This window comes from Sus scrofa, chromosome 1 (assembly GCF_000003025.6).
Source record: "Sus scrofa isolate TJ Tabasco breed Duroc chromosome 1, Sscrofa11.1, whole genome shotgun sequence".
Taxonomy (NCBI): domain Eukaryota; kingdom Metazoa; phylum Chordata; class Mammalia; order Artiodactyla; family Suidae; genus Sus; species Sus scrofa.
The window spans coordinates 187,617,893-187,644,242 of NC_010443.5; the positions used below are offsets into that span (position 1 = coordinate 187,617,893).

Below are 26,350 nucleotides of genomic sequence, written 5' to 3' on the forward strand. Positions count from 1 at the left end.
TCTTTTTAGGGCCGCACCCCACAGCACAGGGAGGTTCCCAGGCTAGGGGTTGAAACCGAGCTATAGCCACTGGCCTACACCACAGCCACAGCCACACCAGTTCCGAGCCATGTCTGCGACCTACACCACCACTCACAGCAATGCTGGATCCTTGACTCACCAAGTAAGGCCAGGGATCAAACCCTCGTCCTCATAGATACTAGTCAGATTCATTTCTGCTGAGCCAAGAAGGGAACTCCTGCTTTACTTATTTTAAAAATAATGTCTATATCAATGTGCATCTCTGCTAGTGTCAATGAAAGGAGCATAAAGCAGGGTGATGAATAGTGAAGGAAGCAAGGTAAGTGGTTTTCGCCTTCAGATTATTTGGTTAGGGAAGCCCTCTCTGAAGGAGTGGCATTTCCACAGAGAATGAAGGGAAGGGGAAATCTTGCAAACAAGATTCCATATAGAAAAGTAGGGGAAGAGTATTCTATCTAGAAAAAGCAGGAAGAATGAAGGTTTTAAGGTGGGAATTGAACTTGTCATGCCCGAGGAACAGCATGGAAGGGCAGTGTGGCAGGAGGGGAGTGTGCAAGGGAGCTGTGGTAGGAAATGAGATGTGAGGTAGGCAGCAGTTCTTGGAAAGCCCTGCAGGCTCTTGAAGGGAATTTGGATTTCCTTCTGAGTGTGATGAGAATCTGGTGGAGTGTTTGAGCTGGGGGATGGCAAACTCCAATCTGCATTTTTTAAAAGCTTCCCCTGGCTTCTTGGTGGAGAACAGACCATAGGGAGATGAAACTGGAAGCGGGAGACCAGTTGGAAGACTTGCAGTCTTCCAGGTCAGAGGCGGCAGTGGCTTGGGCCCTGGTGGAAGTATCACAGTGGTCAGGCTCAGGCTAGGGATTGATGGTATATATCTAATAGAGTTGAGGAATAAGTTTATTTCAAAAAATCACTTATTAGGGTGGATTAAATGTGGAGCGTAATTGAAAGCAGAGCCAAGGATTTCTGGTCTGAAAGTTATTGGATGAATAATAGTGCTATTAAGATTAAGAAGACAGAGGGGAAAAAAATCAGTCATTGAGAATGACAAAGTTTGAGAAGTCTAATAGATCTCTAAGTGAAGAAATCAAGTAGATAGTTTGTTATTAAAGCTCAGGGAAGAGGTTGCGACTGGAGAAATAAATGTGAGTATTGACAGTATAGCTGATATTTAAAGTTGTGGGTATGAAGGATATCACCTAAGGATTGAGTACAGAAAGGGTAGGGAAGCATCTCAGCATTACAGTCTTAGACACCTTCGGGATTTAAAGACAAAGAAAGAGAGAGCCAGCAAAAGGAATATTGGATCCAACAGATGGTCATTTCATGATATCAGCAGACACCCTTATTTGCTGTACATTTTATGGATGGAAAGCACTAATTATTCTTTCTGAGTTAACATTTGCCTGTCCATAACTTCCCACTCATTGGTTCCAGTTCCGTCCTGTTGGGTGTTAGAAACAAGTCTTTCAATGGAACAATCTTTTGAATGTTTGATGAGAGCAATCGTAACCCAAGGTCTGCATGCTATCTTACTGTTCCTTATATATTATTTCCAAGCTCTACAAGTTTGATCATACTCTAGTCAATATATCTTGCATAGAGTTACACAAGGATAGAACATGATCTAGAACCTAAACACTGCTAAGTGCGGTAGATCTGTCTTTTCCTTCAAATCTACAATGAAACCAACATTTGTCAAATGCTTTAGAGCTGACAAAAAACTCACGTATTGTAGCTTTCATTCTCACAGCATACTTGTATATAAGGATGTTTTTTATTATTGTTGTCGTTTTTATTTTACAAATAAGAAAACTGAGGCTCAGAGAGGTTAAGTAACCTCACTACTCTTTAACTCAGTGTTCACAGAAGTTATTAAAAACTGTAGCTTGGAGTTCCCGTCGTGGCGCAGTGGTGAACGAATCCGACTAGGAACCATGAGGTTGCAGGTTTGGTCCCTGGCCTTGCTCAGTGGGTTAAGGATCCAGCGTTGCTGTGAGCTGTGGTGTAGGTTGCAGACGAGGCTTGGATCCCACGTTGCTGTGGCTCTGGCATAGGCTGGCGGCTGCAGCTCCGAATAGACCCCTAGCCTGGGAAACTCCACATGCCGTAGGAGCAGCCCAAGAAATGGCAAAAAGACAGAAAACAAAAAAACAAAAAAAAAAACCTGTAGCTTAATGCTGTGGTTTTCAGGGCTCTAATAAAACAAACCAAGATATTTTTTCAGCAGCTTGTTATCAAGCTAAGTTTTCTACCTTCTGCAGTTGTGTAGTTGATTTTTTTGAGCTTAATATTCTTCAGCTTTAATATTATCCTGAGAAATTTCTGAACTGGTCTTCCCATATTCATTTTTGCTCCCTTATTGTTTATTATCCACCCAGAGCAAGCGTGATGTTTAAAAAGATTAATCAAATCTTGACTCCTTCTCAAAAAAATGACTCTGCTCAAAACCCTCCAAATACTTCTTTCCTCACCAGAATAAAGCCCAGACTCCTCCTTATGACCTAAAAGGTTTTGCATGATCTGGCCTTTTTCTTATTCTTTGAAATCATTTCAAAATCTATTTATTTGATAAAAACTGGTTAAATGCAGTTACTTGTTTTTATTCTTATGGAATTTGTGCTAGCCCTCTAGGTTGATCTCATAATTTATATGAGTACCCCATAAAAGTAGAAATGGGTAATATCTGAAAAAACATGTATCAATATACCTTAAAATAGAAATGACGCCAACTCCCTTTTTTTCATGAATTAACCCAGCGTCTGATAAATACATTTATTAATAAATCCAAGACAAACTACCTTTGTTAAATCATTTTATGAGAGTTGATTTCATGTGTTGAGAAAAACTTTTAACAGAATTGATATATTGCTGAATGATACATTTATTATTATTATTTTTTTTTTTTTTTTTTTCATTTTTGGCTGCCCCGCTGCATATAGGGCTCCTGGGCCAGGGATCAATTCAGAGCTGCAGTCGTGCCCTAAGCCACAGCTTCGGCAATGCCAGATCCCTAACCCACTGTGCCACACTGGGCGAACCTGTGTCCCAGTGCTCCCAAGATACTGCTGATCCCGTTGCACCACAACAGGAATTCCAATGCATTTATTCTTAATTCTTCTTATGTCAGACACATTGTATTTCCTTTCCTACTTATTATATGATAATTTTGCCTTTAACATAAGCACAAACTGATTTCTTGAATTTTATGTTTAAATTTAGTCAAAACAATCAGTTATCTAGCTCTATTGCCACTAATATAGACTTTAAAAAAAGAATGTGTGAGTGCACATTCAGCAGAGTGCAGGGGGAAAAAGCTGGCAATGCTGATGACAGCATCAACCTACATACCACACTGTTGCTCCACTTCTATTTCTCTGGTTTACTTCGGAATTACCTTGCAAGGGGTGAAAGGTCTAATACAACAGAAAGATGGCTTTAAGTCTTTTGCCTTAGTTTTTAGGGTGGGAAGAGTCAATGAAAATAACCTTGACAAGGCACCAAATGCAAATTGGGAAAACCGAGTTATGTCTCAAGTACTGCAGAGGTTTCACAATTCCATAGATACTTGTCTTTTAAGAAACTGAATTTTTTAAATTGTAAAAGTATAAAACAATGTAGGCTTATTTAATTGTAAAATATGTTTATGTGCATGCAAAAATGCTGTTATTTTCAGTTTTTCCTTGATGGGTTCCTTATTCATCATCTAAGAGCCGTGATTACAAATATAAGGCTTTCTTGGATGTGTTTTTAAATTAGTAGTAAATGCAGAGGCCCAAGTTGTACTGGGATTTCCAATGGAAAAAATGTAATACCTTCATATTATTTTAAGCTGGAATGCTATCACTATGTTTTAAAAATCTATGCCTACAAAGTCTTTAAGTGAAAAGTTACTGCCAAAAGTTATCTTAAAATCTAATTGTTAATCTTTGTTACACTTGACAACTCAAGGTGAACAAGTACTTTTTATTGTGATGAGACTCACACAGTAAGGTTACAGAGAACACTGGCACTTTTTTCCTGTGAATATAATTGCAAAAATACTGTCGTATTTAATAAAGTCATAAAAAATCATTTAGGTAGAAATGTAGTTCTGAGAGCCTGTGATAATTGCCTTTGTATTATTCTTCCTATATTAAAACATATCAGACTTAGGAAGTCATGGAAATATTATGTTGGATATTTTCTAATTATTGTGTCAGTATGATCAATCATTTTCTAAATTTACCCATTTCTTGAAATAGCTTAGCCTGTGTTCATAGCACTTTACAGGAAGCAGCGCAAAATTAGTTTCTATGTCCTCATACGTTTTTCTTGGTGTCACAAAAGTATGTATCGTATAAATGAAATATTTGTCTTTGGCAAAGAGGCCTGTACACCAAACTGTAATTAATGAATACAAGAATTAGAAAGCAAAACTTTGTTTAGTCTGAGGAAAAACAATTCTTTAAACTGTAACCACATGGCTGTTTCTTGTTTGCATCAACCCTGGGTGACTGTTATTGTCTTCTGCGAATTCTCTGGGGCAGGGGCCTGACTTTGTTGAATGAGCCAATTGTTTTCCTTTGTGTTACCCATCTAGTAAGTTCCCATCTGGTTTGTATCAGACTGTTTTCACAGCCAACAACTGCTGCCTTCTCTATATCCTGACACTTCAGGGCCCCACGCTATCAAAGCACTGCTGCGATGGCCTTGCTGGCAGGCCTGTACAGCTGTGCCTCGCAGCTTGGAACTATTACCCACCATAATAATGGTAACGTAGAACTTGGACTGGCCCTCGTTCCCATTGGTGTCGTGTGTACAGTGAGCAGAAAGCCCTCCTCGCCTCCCTGCCCCCTCGCCCCCAAACTTACTAGTCAACCCAGAATCTTTAAAGCTCTAATTTTAGGATGTGGAATGGTGTTGTTCTTATTTTTGAGTGGCTTCCTGTATTTGAAAGCTCATTTTTCATTCTTTCACTTTTTTTCCTCCAAAGTTAACAGGTCTGGCCTTGGGGGAAGTGAACTGGTCACTCTGTCACATTTAATTTTTGTTTCCAAATTTAGTTATGAATGACTAGATACGGCAAAAAACACTGTAGAGGCTATGCAAATAATACAGTGTATTTTTAGTATTAGTCACAGGCTGTAATTTGAGAGAGGTTTTCATATTAGGAAGGATTTCCATCTTAGAAAATGGATTTTCTGTGATTAAATTATAGAAACACTTAGATTCAAACTGTTATGTAATTGTTAGGGACCTATTTTGCCTTCACCTTTGTTAGCTATCAAATGTCATTGGTAAGAATGTGATAGTACTGGCCTATAACAATCTGTGGCTTGTAATTTAAGTTATAGGAGTTACTGTAGTTGAGTTTAAATGTAGTTATGATGTCATTGTTTTATATACATAAACTGAAACAGCAGACTTTTTTTTGCAACCAAAAAAAGAAGTTTGGTGGCTTTTATAGAATGAATTAATATTTTAGAAATGCTTTCAGGATTAGTTGAAATAAGATTTAGTTTGTGTGCTCAGTTAAACTGAGTGGTAATTGTTAGGAATATCAGGTATTCAAAGTAGTAGGTCAGGCTAGATCTGTGAGAGTCAAAACTAGAGCAACAACAACAGCAACAAAAACTCACCTTTTGCTTCAGAATAATTTCAGCTCACAGGTATTTCAAGATTTTAAGCAAAGAAACAGGAGGGAATGTGTCTTTGTAGTCAGCCTTTGTATGGCCTACTGCTGCTGTTAACTTGATGTGAAAGGCTACCTAGTTAGTTATTTGGCAATTTCATTCACTGGAAAACAGTTTAAAACTTTATAGAAGGGAATCGTCTTCTAATTGATGAAGCTAACCTACTGGGTTTTTTTTTCCCAACTTTAACTTTTATGGAAATATACATATAGAAAATACACATATCTAAACATACAGCTGAAAAAATTTTTAAAAACTGAGCGCACTTGTAAAACCCATACCCAGCAGAGCATTGCCAGCACCCCCAAGCCCCCTCACGTTCCCTTTCAGTCACAACTAACACTGCTGAAAGGATAACTACTCTTATTTTCAGCAGTGTAGATCACTTCTCTTGTTTCTGTACTTTAAATAAATGAAATCATATGGAATGTATGGCTTCTTTCACAAGGCAAATCTATTGTAATTTTCAAGATTCCTTTAGTTTTCAAACCGTTATGGCATGCTTTTTAAAGAATTATCTGAGAGGAATTTGTTTTAGTAGCTGTGAGTGTCACAGGCTGTTCAACCAACAGGAAGTGCCTTGTAGATAAACTTGTCTACTAAAACATCTAGTCTCTCAGTTCTCAACCAGATTTTAATGCTGGAATGTCCCTCTAGACATTCCTGTCCCTAAAAGGCAGGAACTCTCTTTGTCATTATACTACATAGCAGTACATTTAAGCACTTAAATGGTTTTTAATGAGCCTTAATAATTAAGTATATATTATTCACATAAGTTATGGTCTACATTCAGGATAGGTGGGTCCTCTATTTTCTAATTACCAATTAGCTTCCTGGCAGTTGAATGTAAGCTTTCATGCTGCCAAGATACCCTTTCCAGAAAATGCTAGTTTTGGCAAGAGTTGTATACCTATTAGATTTATGAAGCCATTGAGCAACTTGCTTTAAAAGTGCTAACTTCTTTTTATATATCTTTACCTTAATAAAATTCCTAATATTTCCTTTCCTTTTCCTTCAGTAAACTTAAATTATTATAAAAGCTCCATCTATTCTGAATGTTGTTAATTTTAGATTTTTTTCTTAGATTTTGTTTCAAATTCTGGGTATCACTTATTTTAAAACTCTTGTGGGTTAAAAAATTCATGTTTTGGAGGCCTTCATATTTATGTCCTTGTTTTGCAGTTAACAGCCTGTAGTACTATACAGTTTCTTTTTTGTTTGTTTGTTTGTTTTCTGTCTTTTTGCCTTTTTTCTAGGGCCACTTCACAGCATATGGAGGTTCCCAGACTAGGGGTCTAATCAGAGCTGTAGCCGCCAGCCAATGCCAAGAGCCACAGCGATGTGAGATCTGAGCCATGTCTGCGACCTACACCACAGCTCACGGCAACACCGGATCCTTAACCCACTGAGTGAGGCCAGGGATCGAACCCACACCTCATGGTTCCCAGTCGGATTCGTTAACCACTGAGCCATGACGGGAACTCCCTATACAGTTTCTTAAATACGTAATTTGTTTAAAATAATAATATAATGATTTACAGATTTAAGTATTGCTGTACTAGTGATTCTTACTAAAGGTGATAATATAGAGAAGATACATTTTTAAATTTTTTAAAATATAAGAGTAAAACATTATAAAATTCCAGTTCTTATCCTTTTAAATACCACTTTGGAATACAACATGGCTTACTTTAAAATTGGTACCAGATTGGGAGTTCCCATCATGGCACAGCGGAACCATGGGGTTCCGACTAGGAACCATGAGGTTGTGGGTTCGATCCCTGGCCTTGCTCAGTGGGTTAAGGATCTGGTGTTGCCGTGAGCTGTGGTGTAGTTTTTGGCTTGGATCTGGTGTTGCTGTGGCTGTGGTGTAGGTCAGCAGCAACAGCTCTGATTGGATCCCTACCCTGGGAACTTCTATGTGCCATGAGTGTGTCCCTAAAAGGACAAAAGTCAAAAAAAAAAAAAAAAATGGTACCAGATAGCTACAAGATTTTGAATGACCATTTAAAATAAAAAGTTAGGGAGTTCCTTTTTGGCTTAGTGGGTTAAGAACCGAAGTTGTTTCTGTGAGGATGTGCATTCAATCCTTGGCCTAACTCAGTGGGTTAAGGATCCGGCATTGCCACAAGCTCAAGTGTAGGCCAGAGATGTGGCTTGGATCTGGAGTTGCTCTGTCTGTGGTCTAGGTCACAGATGCAGCTCTGATTCCACTCCTAGCCTGGGAATGTTCATATGCTGCAGGTGCAGCTATAAAAGATTAAAAAAAAAAAAAGAAGTTAAAGTGTTGAAGTAATGTGAGTGTTTGGAAGAAGCACAGGTACAAGCGGTACAGTCCCAGTACTTTGGTGTGCCCTCATTGAAAGCTTTGTCAGTAGTATCCCTGCTTTCCAGTCTTGGATTCTGTTTCCAAATCTGAGATAACTTGTTTTTATTTTGTGGTACCTTAAAACATTTAAATATAGGTTAGCAATTTTGTGGTACCTTAAAACATTTAAATATAGGTTAGCAATTTTGCCTTTTGTGGAAAAGGTAAAAGGATAAATTCATAGATATGCCTCAATTTTTAGTTAGTATTATCTACTCAGAATTTCCATGGGAATGTTAATAAAAGTTTATAGATAAAATACTTAGATATTTTCTCTTCTCATTCTTTGACTTAAATACCAGTGAGTATTCTGTTTCTTTAGTTTTGAACAGTAGATTGAGAGAGTGCAAGAATTACTTGATAAGTAATTTTCAAATCATGTTGGCCACAGTATGTTGTGTTTGCTATCTTAATCCTCACCTGCAGAGCACAGTATTCACACTTCTAGTAGACCCTGTCACCAGCAAGTGAGAATTACGAGGTAGCTACTTGTTACAGGAAAAAATGACAATGTCTGATGTTGACATGGTAGTGCTTTTTCTTTAACTGTTAGGAGAAATTATTGTAGAAATTAAGATTCTTTCCCAGTTTTGGTAGAGAAGAGCTTTGTTTATATTTATTTTTATTTTATTTTATTTTTGTCTTTTGTCTTTTTAGGGCCGCACTCGAGGCATATGGAGGTACCCAGGCTAGGGGTCGAATAGGAGCTACAGCTGCCAGCTTATCCCACGGCCACAGCAACGCCAGATCCGAGTCACATCTGTGACCTACACCACAGCTCACGGCAACGCCGGATCCTTAACCCACTGAGCGAGGCCAGGGATCAAACCTGCAACCTCATGGTTCCTAGTTGGACTCCTTTCCACTGCGCTATGATGGGAACTCCTGTTTATGTTTAAATAAACAGCAACAATAATATGTATTAGCCATCATCTCTATGTACTTCTTATATGTGATGCACTCTGCTAACATCCTTAATCAGTCCAATTGGGTAGATAATAATAGTGTCATTTCACATTTGAGGCACCTGAGGCCTAGAGAGAGGTTATGTATTTTGTCCAGTGTTACACAGCTGATAAATGATAGAGCTGGGAGTCAAACCAAGTCTACTTTTGAAAGCAAAGGCTATGCATTTAAACACACTGTATATTTCCTTCCTTGAGCATTTTTTAAAAAGTAGAACAGATAATTTTTGATTATTTTAACACTGTATATTTCCTTCCTTGAGCATTTTTTAAAAAGTAGAACAGATAATTTTTGATTATTTTAACAAGTCTCAGTATCTGAAGATACACCCTACTAGGAGAGTGAAAAAGATAAGTGGTGGGGAAAGAACTGTTTACCAAGAGTTTTAGTCCCTACACTAATTTTTAACATTGATTTCTTTGTCAATTAACCTTTCTGAGTTGTGATTTTCTTATATATGATGACAGTTTTCCCTTTTTCTTAAACAGAAAGCCTCCCTGTCAAAATATATTTTGAAAGGTTTGCCTCTCGAGAACAATTCTTTTTTTTTTTCTTTTGGTCTTTTTGTCTTTTTAGGGCCACACCTGCGGCATACGGAAGTTCCCAGGGCAGGGGTCCAATCAGAGCTGTAGCTGCTGGCCTTTGCCACAGCCACAGCAGTGCTGGATCAGAGCCTCATGTCTGTGACCTACACCACAGCTCATGGCAATGCCAGATCCTTAACCCACTGAGCGAAGCCAGAGATCGAACCCGCGTCCTCCTGGATGCTAGTTGGGTTTGCTAACTGCTGAGCCACTATGGGAATTCCTTCAGAACAATTCTTTTGTCAATTGGGAAAAGTTAGAAAATAATCATAGGCAAACCAGTAATAAAACTACCATTTATTGAGTGCCTCCATAGGCACTACTCTAAAGTTATTGACATATATCATTCCTATTAACAATTGTGAGAAACCTATGTGGTAGAAGAGGAAATTGAAGCACAGAGTGGTGATACTTCAAGAGTGGTGGCGTTTCTCCCAGGTGGCAAGGCGAGGTGGCACTGTCATTTGCATTCAGGTAGCTTAGCTTTCAGCCATGAGCTTATAACTGCCTCTCTAATAACAGTCTGGTTGTTATTTACTACTTCCCCTCCCCATTTTTTTCTTATATACTATTATTTACATTAAAAAGTGGGTGTTTTTTCTAGAAAAAGATCTATACAATATCACAGAGTATTATATCCATTCTACGTAAAGTTTTCAGAAAGGGTGGGTATTTCTTGAACAACTTTATACAAAGAACCGAAGTGGGCATCTTAGGGAAAATGAAGGAAGGCAATGGTGGGATCTATATCTTTTCTCATCCTTTGAAAAAATCTGGCATTACAGAATTTTTCTTTTCTTTTTTTTTTTCTCTTTTTCTTTTTCTTTTTTTTTTTTTGTCTTTTCTAGGGCCATACCCACGGCATATGGAGGTTCCCAGGCTAGGGGTTGAATCAGAGCTGTAGCTCCCAGTCTACGCCAGAGCAACAGCAACGCCAGATCTGAGCCGCATCTTCGACCTACACCACAGCTCATGGCAACACCGGATCCTTAACCCACTGAGTGAGGGCAGGGATCGAACCTGCAACCTCATGGTTCCTAGTCAGATTCGTTAACCACTGAGCCACGACAGGAACTCCCAGAATTTTTCTTCAGCCTGTGAAGTGGCTTATTTGAAGACATACCTTTAAAAATTAGCGTATTTTATATGTTATTTAATTTAGGTAATTTTACTAATGTAACTTTTTGTTGGTTGTAAAGAGATGACTAATGCATGCTTTGTTTTGGAGTAATGAAATAGTTCTTTTTTGAGTTAAAATTCAATTTTTAATAAGGCAAAAATAAGCTGTTTTGCAGAGTTTCAGGAAAATGTTTTTATTTAGCAAATAATCTGAATATTAGAGAAAACATTCTCCGTTTTTTTATTGCAAAGAAAACGGAGTGAAGAAAATGGAATGTAGGCTGGCGGCTACAGCTCACGTTCAGTGGGTTAAGGATCCAGCATTGCCATGAGTTGTGGTGTAGGTTGCCGACGAGGATCAGATCTGGCATTGCTGTGGCTCTGGTGTAGGCCAGCGGCTATAGCTCCAATTCGACCCCTGGCCTGGGAACCTCCATATGCCATGATTGCAGCCCCCAAAAGACAAAAAAGTAAAAATAAAATTCACATTTAGTTATTATGAATGTAGAAGAGTGTTTCGTTGTAGCAACCACTCCCTTTGGGGGATACATCCCCTTTGGAGTGTGGGCCTGTCAGAATAGCTTTGAAAAAGCCCAGGGGTGAAGGGGGAAGTCTAAAGACTTTCCCTTCTTCTACCCCTGTGGAAAATCTCTGGTTTAAAAATGGTGTCACAGTTCCTTTCTCCAGAGCATCCAGGTACACCTATATAGCACCTGCTTAAAGAGAATTTTATTTTATTTTTTTATTATTATTTTTTAAATTTTATTATTTTTATTATTTTTTTAAGTGGTTTTATTCCAAAAGTACACTTTTTTTTTTTTTTTTTTTTTGTCTTTTTGTCTTTTTGCCATTTCTTGGGCTGCTTCCTCGGCATATGGAGGTTCCCAGGCTAGGGGTCTAATCGGAGTAGTAGCTACCAGCCTATGACAGAGCCACAGCAACGCGGGATCCGAGCCGCATCTGTGACCTACACCACAGCTCACAGCAACGCCGGATCGGTAACCCACTGAGCAAGGGCAGGGATCAAACCCGCAATCTCATGGTTCCTAGTTGGATTCGTTAACCTCTGCGCCACGACGGTAACTCCTAAAGAGAATTTTAAAATAAGACAATAGAAAATAAGAAGAGGAAAAGAAAATTACAAAGAAATAGAAGAATTCAAATCACAAGTGGAAAGAAGCATTAGCAGACAGAAGTGGTATAAAAGTAAAAGGCAGAAAGCTCAATTAGCCGTTAGTCTTTAAAATCCCTTATATTTTTGGTGCATTAGTTGGAAGATTAATTAAACCTAAGGTAGATTTTCTTTTTCTTAGCTTCCACCCAGTTTTGTTTAGTCTGAAAGGGGAGGCTACTGGTTATTTCTTACTGTAACACAATAGATAAGTTTGTTTTTTTTTTGGTTTTTTTTGGTTTTTTTTTTGTCTTTTTGCCATTTTCTTGGGCCGCTCTCGCGGCATATGGAGGTTCCCAGGCTAGGGGCTGAATCGGAGCTATAGCCACCAGCCTACACCAGAGCCACAGCAACATGGGATCCGAGCCGCATCTGCAACCTACACCACAGCTCACGGCAACGCCGGATCATTAACCCACTGAGCAAGGCCAGGGATCGAACCCGCAACCTCATGGTTCCTAGTCGGGTTCGTTAACCACTGCGCCTCGACGGGAACTCCCAATAGATAAGTTTGGATTTGGGCTTCTGGGCAACCACTTCAGAGAAGACTGCCACTTAATTTACTTGCTACAAACAAATCCTTCATTGGAGGGGGCCTCTCAGGTGGTACTGATAGCTTTGTTTCCACATTTGTGCTGAGGTACAATATAGAATCTGAAAGATGCCTAGCTGTAATTTCTCTCCCTTCTAATGTTCAGAAACTTAAAGGCAGAGGGGAAAGGGGACATAGATAGGATCTAATAGTAACATCATAGTAAGTACTTTCAATGCATATAAAAAATTTTTAATAAACACTATTGAAGTCAAATGTTCAATCTGGGTCAATTTGCAGATTATCAGTACATAAGTAACTTGTATTTGCCTACAGACGTACCCTTACAAAATTATATTTTCTTCTAAAACTGATTTTTAAGCTTTAACTTTCTCTTCCTTGATCTACATTGCATTTAAGTTTTTTATTGAGGTATAGTTGATGTACAGTATTACACAAGTTATAGGTGTACAGTACAGTGATTCACAATTTTTAGAGGTTATACTGCATTTATAGTCATTATAAAATATTAGCTGTACTCCTTATGTTGTACAGTATTTCCCTGTAGCTTACTTTATACATAATAGTTTGTCCCTCAACAAATGAATGGATAAAAACAATGTGGAATACTAGTCAGCCATAACAGAGAATGGAATTTTGCCATTTACAACAACAAGAATGGACTTAGAGGGTATTATGGTTAGTGAAATACATCAGGCAAAGAAAGACAAGTATTGTATATCACTTACATGAGGAATCTCAAAGATACAACAAACTAGTGAATATAATGCAAAAGAAACAGACTCAGATAACAGAGAACACTAGTGGTTTGCCAGTGGAGAGGGACAGGGAGAGGGTTAAGAGGTACAAATGGGTAGGGGATTACGAGGTGCAAACTATTATGCACTTAATTTTTTGATGTTTAAATTTATGTTTCCTACAGCATTAACTATGATAGTTTGATGTGAATGTTTATCACCAGTGAGAGTATATCGCTCAGTTTAATGAACTGTGTAATGCTTAACATCTTGTTCACTTAGTTATCTTCTTTTAAATCCACTTGGAATTTTATTGAAATAAAGGATACTTGAGAGATGATTTTAGAGAAAATCAGAAAATACTGATTATACCATACTGTAAATGATTTTTTCTGAATCAGTCTGTCCAAGATTTGTTTGAAACAACAATTATTGGCAGTTACTGACTGAATTTCAGAGTACAGGATAACAGCATGATATCAACAGGGGCATATGTCTTAGGCACCCAGGATATCTTGTTGGCCTGAGAACTATGTGTACCACAGGTTCTCTCTAGAGTTATTTACTTTTTCTCGGTTTCATAACCCTCTAGCCAGATTTTGTGTTTTTCAGCCATCCTATTTCATTTGAATATTAAAATTTGGCTTTGGTGACAGTGCAGTGCTCTCTGCTCCCTGCAGCTTTATGGGTTTTCATAGATTGTGCTGGGGCAGCATGCCCAGTACTGGCCTAGGGAAAAGGGAAATTCTAAACCTCTTTTCATAGTGATTAAATCCTTAAGTAAGAGAATCTGTGAAAACTTTTAACCTTGGAAGAAATGGCCCATGAGATTTTTTTATTTAATACAAATTGCAGATATTCTCAGGATTCTTGGCCTCCGCCTTTCCCTAATCATTGACGCATAGAGATAATAATCTATTAGGTTACTATAATCTAATATTAGATCTATTTATTCTACTGACAGTAATTAAAATTCAGCTGTTTACTTTATATTAAGGCTACTAGATCAGATGTCTTACCTGGTTTTATGGAAGTAACTGTAACAGTGCATTTGGTTTATGTGTTTTTTTAAGTGAGAGTGAATCGTAATTATTTGTAGGCTTAACTGATTTTATGAAAAACAATTTTTAACTGTAGCTTCACCAGGTGATATGGATCAGACGCAAATTGAGCCCACTCTGTACCTGGCATCTGTATTTACGGGTAAGATTTTTACTTTAAAAGTTTCATATTTTTTTCATTTCCTTCTTTCTTCTTTTATCTCATAGTAATTAACACAGTAGTGATAGCAATTCCAATTTTGTATTCTTCTAAAATATATACAAACTCATTCCAGGTATAGCACTCCCTTCATGCACTAAACTCAACTCTCCAAAAGTTAGGAAACAGAAAAAAAAAAATCCATCATTTCCTTTTGCAAAGTTTATAAAATGTTGAATTAAAAGGCTGCAGGTGTGGTATTCAGAGCACTGAGGCTAATACTTGGATAATTCCATCTGGGGGAGGTTATTTGTTGGGACAGGACACTGTTTAAACTTTGAAGTCGGTTTTAAACAAAGTGAAGCAGCTGGAACCTGGCATCAGAAGAAACAAATCTTTCACATTAATTATTGGTTTTTGGAGAAAAAAAAGATTTGGAGTTGTTTTTACAGGTGCCGATACATTTATTCTTCCTATAGGAACTGCTGTATTTTTTTCCTTAAATTATAAATTTTAAGATAAGCATTTGTCAGCTCACTCAAAAAATAGAAGTAATAGCAAACTTGAAAAATGTAATAGGATTTACATGTCTCAAACATATTTTGGAATGAGACTATAGTAACATTTTAAAATCACTCCTAAACATGAAAGGAAAGAGATGTTTAATAGTAATTCTGTACAGCAGAGGCAAATAAAATTTGTACGTACTGTATACTTGACATCAAGTGACCGGGCTCCTCATTCTTCAGGACTTGTAGTATTTGCCCTCAATTACTGAATCTGTGATATTGCAAAATCTGCAGTGCTGTGTTAAGTACATGAGGAGAATTGAATACAGCAAGATAGTTTAGCAGCTGCTTAAACAAGGAGTTAAAGCGGGAGTAGATGAGCCCAGGGTGGACAGGAAAAATGCTTCAAGAACTCAGTAAAACACAGCTGAAATACTGTAACATTTTCATAGACAGCTGGGAAGCAACTGCCTTGCTGGAACTCCGGGCTGATTTTAAAGGCGAGTCTGGTCAGCATGAATCTAAGCAAGCTGTTAGCCATGAGGAACCACAGACTCTCTGGGTAGAAACAGTTTTGTTCAGCAGTCATTTCAAGGTGCAGTATGTACCTACCATCATGTTACAGCTTGGTGGAGTGCAGAAATAAAAAAGACGAAATCTCTGTCCTTATGGGGCACATTTAACAGGAGCCACAGACCCATAAGCAAATAACAATAATACAAGATGATAAGGTCACAGATACTTAGATGGGTACCTACTATACTAATCACTCAGAAGACAAGGACAAAGTCACAGTCCATGCTCTTAAGAAATATACTGTCCAGTGGGTCAGAAAGAAAAAGACAAATACCATATGATATCACTTATATCTGGAATCTAATGTAGAGCACAAATGAACCTTTCCACAGAAAAGAAAATCATGGACTTGGAGAACAGACTTGTGATTGCCAAGGGGGAGGGAGTGGGATGGACTGGGAATTTGGGGTTAATAGATGCAAACTGTTGCCTTTGGAATGGGTGAGCAATGAGATGCTGCTGTATAGCACTGGGAACTATATCTAGTCACTTATGATGGAGCATGATGGAGGATAATGTGAGAAAAAGAATGTATAATGTATATGTGACTGGGTCACCTTGCTGTACCCAGTAAAAAATTGACAGAACACTGTAAACCAACTATAATGGAAAAAAAAATCATTAAAATTAAAAAAAATTAAAAAGATCAAGAAAAAAGAAATATATTGTCCAGTGGAAGTGACAGAGACATAATTATGGTGCAGTTTGGTAAGTGCTACAACAGAGTTGTCTTCAGAGAATAAGACATCCACAGTAACAGGAGAGGAACCCTGTATTTCACCACTACTGCTGGAAAAAACAGCTCAGAGAATGTGATTCACTTGCATGAGTTCTTAAATACATTGGGGCCGCAGAACACTTTAAGACGCTAATAGTTATGATTACCTTCCCCTCTTCTGGTCTGTGCTTATATGAACATAGCTTGCATGCAGTTTCAGGGTATTCACAGATCCCTGGTCCCCCATCCATGGACTCTGGGTTAAGATCCTTCATGTACTTGGATTAGAGATTATTACATTTGTTTCCTTTTAAAATTTTATTTTTAAATATGCAGTTTATAAGAAACAAATCTTGATCTGCATGTATAAAAACCCCAATCCAGGCAATTTGTTGTACTGTCTAGTCATTATCTCATAGAAGAAAACCATAAATTTATCTGTGTCTTGTACCATGTGCAGTTACTGAATCTGAATGAGGAGTCTGAGGTGATGCACTCTAGGAAGTTACTCAGGAAATTTTCCTTTCTTTGCTGTTTCACAGTTGTTTTAGGAAAGAATGCTTTCTTTGGATTCCTTTCAGTTTGCAAGTAACAGAGTAACAATAATGGGTTACCACATGTTTGAAAAACCTGCCTATGAAATGGATTATCTAAACCTAAAATATTTTAGAAAGCTATGTACATGTATTCAAAGTTTATATACACACACACATATACACAATATACAAGCAAATTCTTAAATGGACCTGAAAAATCTTGTATTATTACTTGCATTACTTAGAATAAATTAGTTTTAGATTTTCTGTTCTTTTTAGGCTTATAATCAAAGAACAGAAAACATAAAATTTTTCGGAATTTTTAATATTTTAAAAGCAAAAAATTTAAATTGCGAACATCTAGAAAATATGTTAAAATATGTCTCAGGAAGCTTCAAAAACATGGTCTCGCTCAGTGGCATCTCCAGCTCAAATGCATGCCAGGTTAAATGACGTACTGCCTACCCACGGAATCGAGGAGTAGTCTCCCTTTTTTAAAAACAAACCTGAAAACAGCTGTTGAAACAGTTACATCATAGCGTAATGACAGACTGGAAATTTAAAAAGTCAAACTTTGAAAGCGTCAAAATATATTTAATGTAGGTAGAAAATTTGTTTGCTTTAATGATGATTTATTAAGATATTATGTCTTTTCTTTTAAAAAATTAAACTCTGAGGATCATAACTGGATATGAATGTTACTCTTTTTGCCTGTTAACAGTAACCAAAGTGATGAACTTTTTAAAAATGTCTCCAGTCTAAAAAAAGTTCTCTTTTTATTTTTTATTTTATTTTTTTAACTTTTAAAAAAAATTATTATTTTATTTTTTCTAACCTAACCCTATTTAAGTTTTTCACTTAAGCGGTTGCATTTTTTGCAATTATGGATTTTCTATTTTATTATTTTTAAATTCCATGTTTTTTTTAAATTAATAAATTACTCAATGAATTTTATTACATTTATAGTTGTATAATGATCATCATGACCCAATTTTATAGCATGTCCATCCCAAACCCTCAACCCACCCCGCAACCCCCCAAACTGTCTCCTTTGGAAAGCGTAAGTTTTTCAAAGTCTATGAGTCAGTATCTGTTCTGCAAAGAAGTTCACTGTGTCCTTTTTTTAGAGTCCAAATATAAGTGATAGCATATGATGTTGGTGTCTCACTGTTTGACTAACTTCACTTAGCATGATAATTTCTAGGTCCATCCATGTTGCTAAAAATGCTGTTACTTCTTTCCCTTAAATGGCTGAGTAATATTCCATTGTGTATATGTACCACATCTTCTTGATCCACTCCTCTGTCAATGGACGTTTAGGTTGTTTCCATGTCTTGGCTATTGCAAATAGTGCTGCAATGAACATTGGAGTACACATATCTTTTCGAGTCATGGTTTCCCCTGGATACATGCCCCCCAGGAGTGGGATTGCTTGATCAAATGGTAGTTCTATTTTTAGTGTTCTGAGGAATCTCCATACTGTTTTCCATGGTGGTTGCACCTATTTACATTCCCACCAAAAGTGCAATAGGGTTCCCTTTTCTTCACAGCCATTCTGGCTGGTGTAAGGTGGTACCTCATAGTGGTTCTGATTTGCATTTCTGTAATAATGAATGATGTTGAACATCTTTTCATGTGTTTTTTGGCCATCTGTATGTCTTCTTTGGAGAATTGTCTGTTTAGATCTTCTGCCCATTTTTTGATGGGGTTGTTTGTTTTTTTGTTACTGAGCTACTGAAGACAACTCTGTTGTAGCACTTACCAAACTGCACCATAATTATGTCTCTGTCACTTCCACTGAACAATATATTTCTTTTTTCTTTCTCTTTTTAAGATTTTTAAATTTTTAATGATTTTTATTTTTTTCCATTATGGTTGGTTTACAGTGTTCTTGTCAGTTGCTTCATTCGCTAATATTTTCTCCCATTCTGTGGGTTGTCTTTTTGTTTTGTTTAGGGTTTCCTCTGCTGTGCAGAAACTTTTAAGTTTAATTAAGTCCCATTTGTGTATTTTTGTTCTTATTGTCATTAGTCTAGGAGGTGGATCCATGAGAAGATGTTGGTTTAGTCGTGGAAGATTGTACTTTTCTAAAAATTTGTCCATTTCTTCTAGGTTGTCTGTTTTATTGGCATATAGTTGCATATAGTAGTCTCTTATGAGCCTTTGTATTTCTGTAATATCTGCAGTTACTTCTCCTTTTTTATTTCTAATTTTATTGATTTGAGTCCTCTCTCTCTCTCTCTTTTTTTTTTTTTTTGATAAGTCTGGCTAAGGGTTTATTAATTTTGTTGATCTTTTCAAAGGACCAGCTTTTCGTTTCATTGATCTTTTCCATGGTTTTCTTCATTTCTGTTTCGTTGATTCTGCTCTGATCGTTATGATTTCTTTCCTTCTGCTAACTTTAGGTCTTGTCTGTTTTTCTCTCTCTAGCTGCTTTAGATGTAAAGTTAGCTTGTTTATTTGAGCTTTTTCTTGTTTCCTGAGGTGGGCTTGTATTGCTATAAACTTTCCTTTTAGAACTGCTTTTGCTGCATCCCATAGATTTTGAAGTGCCGTATCTTTGTTGTCATTTGCTTCTAGATATTTTTTAATTTCCTCTTTGATTTCTTCAGTGATCCACTGGTTGTTTAGTAGCCTAGGAAGTTCCATATGCCATGGGTGCAGCCCTGAAAAGGACAAAAAAAAAAAAAAAAAAAAAGTAGCAGAATTATTGGAAGCCTTCTAGAAATGTGGGGTTTTTTTTCCTTAGTGCATCTCAGTGGCACATTCCTGTTCCTCTCAAGTTGACTACCTTTTGCAGCCCACTCTGAGGTTCATTGCCTCTTAGGATAATTTCTTTCCAGTTACATAAAAGCAAGTGCTGATCTGTTTTAAGTGCTTTCTCTGTGCCAGTACTATATTAAAACACTTTATATGCATTATTGCATTTGATCCTCACAAAATATTCTAAAGTAGGTAGTCTTGTCTTTATTTTGTAGATGAGGAAATGAGGGCCATTACCACTCATTCTTCCTCTTATCCCTTACCTATTTTTCTTTGTAGTACTCATCACCACCTGACAGAGTATGTTCATTTCCTTACTTGTTACTCATTTGCCCTTTATACCCAGCTGGGATGTGATGTCATTGAGACTAGAGCATTTGTTTTCTTCACTACTGAAATCTTCAGAATCAAGAACAGCTCCTGGCACATCATAGGTGCTCAGTTAATCTTTGTTGAGTGAACAAATGGATGAGCCCACCTCTGCCCTATTCCAATATCCATGCTCTTATTCCTCCCCTTTCTCCTTTTTGTTCCTTCCCACACGAAAGCTTCACACTGGCAGGCTGGATGGGACCTTTCCCAGGTGACTGTACCATAGACCTCATTTGGACCCCAGACTTGACTGATCAAAAAGGGATTTGTGCTGGAAGCTTCATCACTACTCTTCTCCGTAGCTGCCTCTCCTATTACATACCACTGCTAACATGAATTTCTCTGAACCACCTTTAAAAGCGATCATTGTTTATGTGGGTAATTAAAGTATTTGTTATCAGGCAAAAAAAGCAGTGAGTTAAGAGGTGGTCTCAGCTCTACCAGTTATGAAATAGATGAATTGCGCTAGACTCTTTTTTGAAAACTGTCTCTTACCTGGTGTGACTCTTCACTCCTGGATCTCTTCCTACTCATCAAACATTTCCCTTTTGTGTTCTTTGTCCTTCCCTTATTTTTGTCACCATTTCTCTTGTCAGCCTGTATTCTCTCCCTAGGTGATCCCTGTTCTGATTGCTTTGATTATTGTATCTGTATAGATGACTGCTAATTCTATATCTCTAAAACTGCCTCACCGTCTTTGACATCTTTGACCCAAGTTGCCTGCTAGAAAAGTTCATTCACACATCTTGCAGGCCTTTGAATCATCAAGTATATAACTGATCTCAGTACCTCTCCACCTCTCTGTACCCACTGTAGCCTTAAGCTTGTTTGTATTCTTGTCTCTGGCTACTCAGTCAATTAAACCTGTCACTTTAGAGCCATACTCATTTCTTTATAAATACTGTTTCCCTCCAAAATATCTTGAATCTATTTCTACTGCCATAGATCATCATTTCTTGCATGGACAGGTTCCTAGATCCCTTTCCTCTCTTCTTATTTTCCATACTACTAATGGTATTCTCTTTTCTAAAGTACATTTTTTCATGTTACTCCTTTGTTCGGAATCTTTTGTGACTTGTCATTGTGTATGGAACTTGATATTGACCTACCTTTATGGGGCTCTCTGTCATTATTCCTCTTATCCAGTCAATACTTTGTTATCGGAATACTGAGTTTCCTTAACATGATAACTTTATCTTGACTTTGTTTTGCTGCTTTCTTTTCCTTCATGACCTTCCACATCTTCTAAGTCTTAGCTCAACTGCTGCTTCCATTTAATTTAAACCAAGTATTTGTCTACATGTTTATCTCCACTACTAGGTTTTACATTTCTTGAAGATGAAGACTGTTTCTTTTTCACCTGTGTATCTTCTTGACACTATCTTAGCTCCGTACATACAATGGGCTTATATATAGATGTTTAGTCAGTTAGCATATGCTTTTGGAAAAGCCCACTCTAACATCTCTGTGCCACAGTTACTTGGTCTGTCTCCCAGAATTGCTGTTAGGATGGGATAAAATGATGGGGGAAAGAATCTTGCAAAATTTTAATTGCTGTGTAAATACAAGACAGTAACTATAAGAAATAACGTAACTGTACAATAACTGAATTTAATATGTTCCTTGAGACTTGGAAAATTCTTCAAGGCCCAAAAATGAATAAGATAGTTACAGCTCTTGTTACATCACTGAACAATTTAATCATTAATTTAATGCATAGGAAAGGTACATATAAAACAGTTTTGTGAAATTAGATAACAGAGAAGAGACTCTGATATCAAGTGTAGTTTCTGATAGGTGTGTGAGTAGCTCAAGGAATGGATTTTTTTTTTTAGTAGAGGGAAGGTAACAATTTTATAGATTAAAAATTTATTTTTATCTCAAGTTTTAGTTATAACTTGTGTTAGTTTTTACTTTATTGATGAGGTAAGCTCTGATCTTGGATACTTCTCTTGGCTATTTTGCGTACTCTATCATGGCTTTGTAAAATGTCAGACTATTTATTTTTAATTTTTTTTCTTTTTTCTTTTTTTTATTACTCAATGAATTTATTACACTTGTAGTTGTACAATGATCATCACAATCCAGTTTTATAGGATTTCCACCCCATAACCCCAGCACATCCCCCTACCCCCCAAACTGTATCCTTTGGAGACCATAAGTTTTTCAAAGTCTATGAGTCAGTATCTGTTCTGCAAAGAAGTTCATTCTGTCCTCTTTTCAGATTCCACATGTCAGTAAAAGCATTTGATATTGGTGTCTCATTGTATGGCTGACTTCACTTAGCGTGGTAATTTCTAGGTCCATCCATGTTGCTAAAAATGCTGGTATTTCATTCCTTTTAATGGCTGAGTAATATTCCATTGTGTACGTGTGCCATTTCTTCTTGATCCACTCCTCTGTTGATGGACATTTAGGTTGTTTCCATGTCTTGGCTATTGCAAATAGTGCTGCAGTGAACATTGGAGTACACATATCTTTTCGAGTCATGGTTTCCCCTGGATAGATGCCCCCAGGAGTGGGATTGCTTGATCAAATGGTAGTTCTATTTTTAGTGTTCTGAGGAATCTCCATACTGTTTTCCATGGTGGTTGCACCTATTTACATTCCCACCAAAAGTGCAATAGGGTTCCCTTTTCTTCACAGCCATTCTGGCTGGTGTAAGGTGGTACCTCATAGTGGTTCTGATTTGCATTTCTGTAATAATGAATGATGTTGAACATCTTTTCATGTGTTTTTTGGCCATCTGTATGTCTTCTTTGGAGAATTGTCTGTTTAGATCTTCTGCCCATTTTTTGATGGGGTTGTTTGTTTTTTTGGTATGGAGCTGCAGAAGGTGTTTATAAATTTTGGAGATTAGTCCCTTGTCAGTCGATTCATTTGCAAAGATTTTCTCCCATTTTGTGGGTTGTCTTTTTGTGTTGTTTAGGGTTTCCTTTGCTGTACAGAAACTTTTAAGTTTAATTAGTTCCCATTTGTTATTTTTGTTTTTACTGTCATTACTCTAAGAGATGGATCAAAATATCAGACTATTTAAATAATGCTTATGTCCTATTAAGATTTTTTAAAGCAGTTCTTATTGTTTCTTAATTTTGGGTTTTTTTTTATTATTATTCATACCCTGACAGAGCTAAATCTCAAGAATTTTTTTTTTCTATTTAAAATATTTATTCTCTTTAAATTGACCTAAGAATTGCTTTCTTCTTAAAGGATTATGGTGTGGTATTATAGTAGGTGATACTGCTGTAATGATACCAAATCTTCTTTCCCTTTCCTCTTCTATTAAAAAAAAATTTGATGCAAGTAACAAAAAGGAATGGTATATTAAAATAGTCTTTGTTAGACTTCCTAATATGAAAGGAGTTTGTCTTTTACAAGTATTTTGATCATCTTGGACATTGTGATTGTGTCATCATTGAAATCTCTAGAACTAGCTATTTTTTTTTGTGGTCCCTAGAAAAATTTGATGGAAAATTTCACTTTATTATGGTGGAAAATATTTTAAAAGTATAAAGGAGTTTTAGGAAAGTTACTATGACTCTTGACTCAGAGATGTCTTTAGGATTATTTAGGATAATTTGCTTTTAAGCTGCTTATTATTATGCATATAGAGTAAATCCATGAAATTTGAAATAAGGATTTTTGTGGCCTTAAACAATACCATGTTGTCATTCTTTATAGTCTTAGGCGTGTACCTTTAAAACTTAGAAGAGTGAATTAGGTTTGAGCAGATATATACATATATAGTCAACTCTAGTTTTTTAAAAACATGTTAATGAATTCTTCACCTCAAGACTGCCTGCCCTACTCAGTCTTACCTAGCATTTATCATCTGTACCACAGCTTTGGGCACTTGCATGCTGTCTTAGTCTGTTCAGACTACTATAACAAAATACTGTAGACTGAATGGCTTTTAAACAAAAGAAGTTCATCTCTCACAACTATGGAAGCTGGGTATCCAAGGCCAAGGCACCACCTTTTGGTTCCTGTGTCCTCACATGGTAGAAGGGGCTAGCAAGCTCTCTGGGGCCTCTTTCATAAAGGCCCAAATCTCCTCCATGAGGGCTCTACCCTCGGACCTAAGCACCTCCCAAAGGCCACACCTCTTACTATTGTCACGCTAGGCATTAGGATTTCACCACACAAATTTGGGGGGACACAAACATTCAGATCATAGCATACACTTTTTAAATGTTGTCTCTCATTGTCCAGGGTAGGAGTGGAAAGGAGGGCGTATTTTATCTTTGTGACAAGTTCTGAGCACCTTGAGAACTGAAATGATCTCAAATGCAATCCTTTTTCATCCCCTGTATGATTTAGGAAAGTTTAAGGCCCATAAGTACTCATATCCACTTATTTAGCTGAATGAGTCTCTCCTTTTTACAGGTGGGAAAGCAGTACCGCTCTTCACTCCTCAGATGTCACCTCCCAGGATGTCTCTGACTGTCCCCTCAGTGAACCTGGAGGACGGCGCTCAGTCTCTGAGCATCAACACCATCCAGGGGGACACAGAGTCCTCAGGAGCAGATACCTTCTGAATGGGAAATGAGAGCCAGGACCATGTTTGTGCTGCTGGTTTTGAGGTCATTTTTCTGTGGCATAAATCCTTCTCTCTGACTATTTTGGTCTTTCAACATATTCAGAAAAACAATTTTTAATTTTTTATTAAAATGAAAAATGTAATTTGGATATTTAGGTAACATTTTAAAATAAAATAATTTAATGAAAATCATCATGAGTCTGTGAGTTATTTCATAGAATCCTGAGGTAGCATGGATTAGTGGAAAGGGCATGACTTTTGACATCTAAAAATTTATTCTACAGATATAATTATCTGTACCTAGTTATGAAACTAAGTTATTAAAGGTTATTCATTCCAAATTTTTTATAAGAGCAAATAATTGTGAGCCATCTAATTTAAGGAACTGATTTTAAACCTGATGGTGGAAGTTCCCTTCATGGCTCAGTGGTAACAAGCTCAGCTAATATCCATGAGGACGCGGGTTTGATCCCTGGCCTTGCTCAGTGGGTTAAGGCTCTGGCTTTGCTGTGAGCTATGGTGTAGGTCACAGACATGGCTTGGATCCCATGTTGCTATGGCCGTGTTGTAGGCTGGCAGCTGCAGCTCCAATTTGACCCCTAGCCTGGGAACTTCCATAAGCTACAGGTGCAGCCCTAAAAAGACCAAAAAAAAAAAAAAAAAAGATGGTATAGCAGAATATTAAGTGGCACAGAAAAGAACGTTAAAAGGTTTATGTGTCAATATGAAATTATTTCTGAGGCATATGGGTTTTTTCATTGATTTTTTTAAAAATTGAAGTATAGTTGATTTATAGTATTATGTTCGTTTCAGGTGTACACTATAGTGCTTCAGTATTTTTGCAAATATATTCCATTATAGGTTATTATAAGTTATTGGGTATAATTCTCTGTGCTATACAGTAAATCTTTGTTGCTTATTTATTTTACATATAGTAATCTGATCTGTTATTCTCAAACCTCTAATTTGTTCCTCCTCCCTTCCCTCTTCCCTTTGGTTACCTCAAGTTTGTTTTTTATGTCTGTGAGTCTGTTTCTGTTTTATATATGTGTATCTCCATTTGTATTATTTTTTAGATTCCACATATAAGTGGTGTCATATTTTTCTCTGTCTGACTTATTTCATTAGGCATAATACTCTCTAAGTCTGTCCATGTTTCTGCAAATGGAAATGTTTAATTTATTTTTATGGCTGTGTAATATTCTAATGTGTGTGTGTGTGTGTGTGTGTGTGTGTGTACACACCACATCTCTGACTTCATAATTTAACATCATATTTTTAAAATGAAAAAAGCCATGCTTAAAAGGGTATGTGAATTATACCACCATTGTTTAAAATGAGGTGGGGAAGGATCCAGATATATGACTTGTACACACATAGGCTTCCAAACCTGTATTTGCTTATGTATGCATTAAATATCTTTGAAAGGATAAACAAGAAGCTGCTAACTTGGTTTCGAAGGAGAGAGATCAAGTGGCTAGGCAACAGAGAGACTGAGTCATAGGAGTCAAAGATGCCTGTATTTACTGTGGATTTGAACTACAGTTGTGACAGGAAAAAATTGAGTGAGCTTCATTTTTTATATACCTTATAAACCTTTATACTTTATGTATAAACCTCTGAAATGTGACTAGGTTAACTTTCAAAAAATAAATATATATAATGAAAATAAAAGTATGGCTTTATAATCAGACATACATGGGTTCTAGCTCCAGTCTCTTCTCCTACTTGGTCAGTGATGGGTGAACAAACCTCTCCATCATAGCTGTCTGAGTAAATACCTGGTTTTCAGGATAATGGGGTTTATGAGTTATGTTGAGGGTAGCACCCAGCATGGTGCCTGGCATTAGATAGGTACTCAATAAATGGGGGTGTCGTTTTCTTGAGGATTCAAGGATCTTATGCTAGATGGTAAGCACAGGAGAAATAAGGCAGCCTG

The 26,350-nt window shown here is 37.0% G+C and overlaps 1 protein-coding gene across 1 annotated transcript in view; it reads left to right on the forward strand.

Annotated features, from left to right (window-relative positions):
* The window catches only part of KIAA0586 (KIAA0586 ortholog), a 137,799-nt gene extending 113,199 nt beyond the window's left edge, over positions 1-24,600 (forward strand). Inside the window, 2 exon segments of the mRNA XM_021102647.1 lie at positions 14,335-14,400; positions 24,258-24,600. Of these exon segments, the coding sequence (XP_020958306.1) occupies positions 14,335-14,400; positions 24,258-24,409 (218 nt within the window). The 3' untranslated portion in view covers positions 24,410-24,600.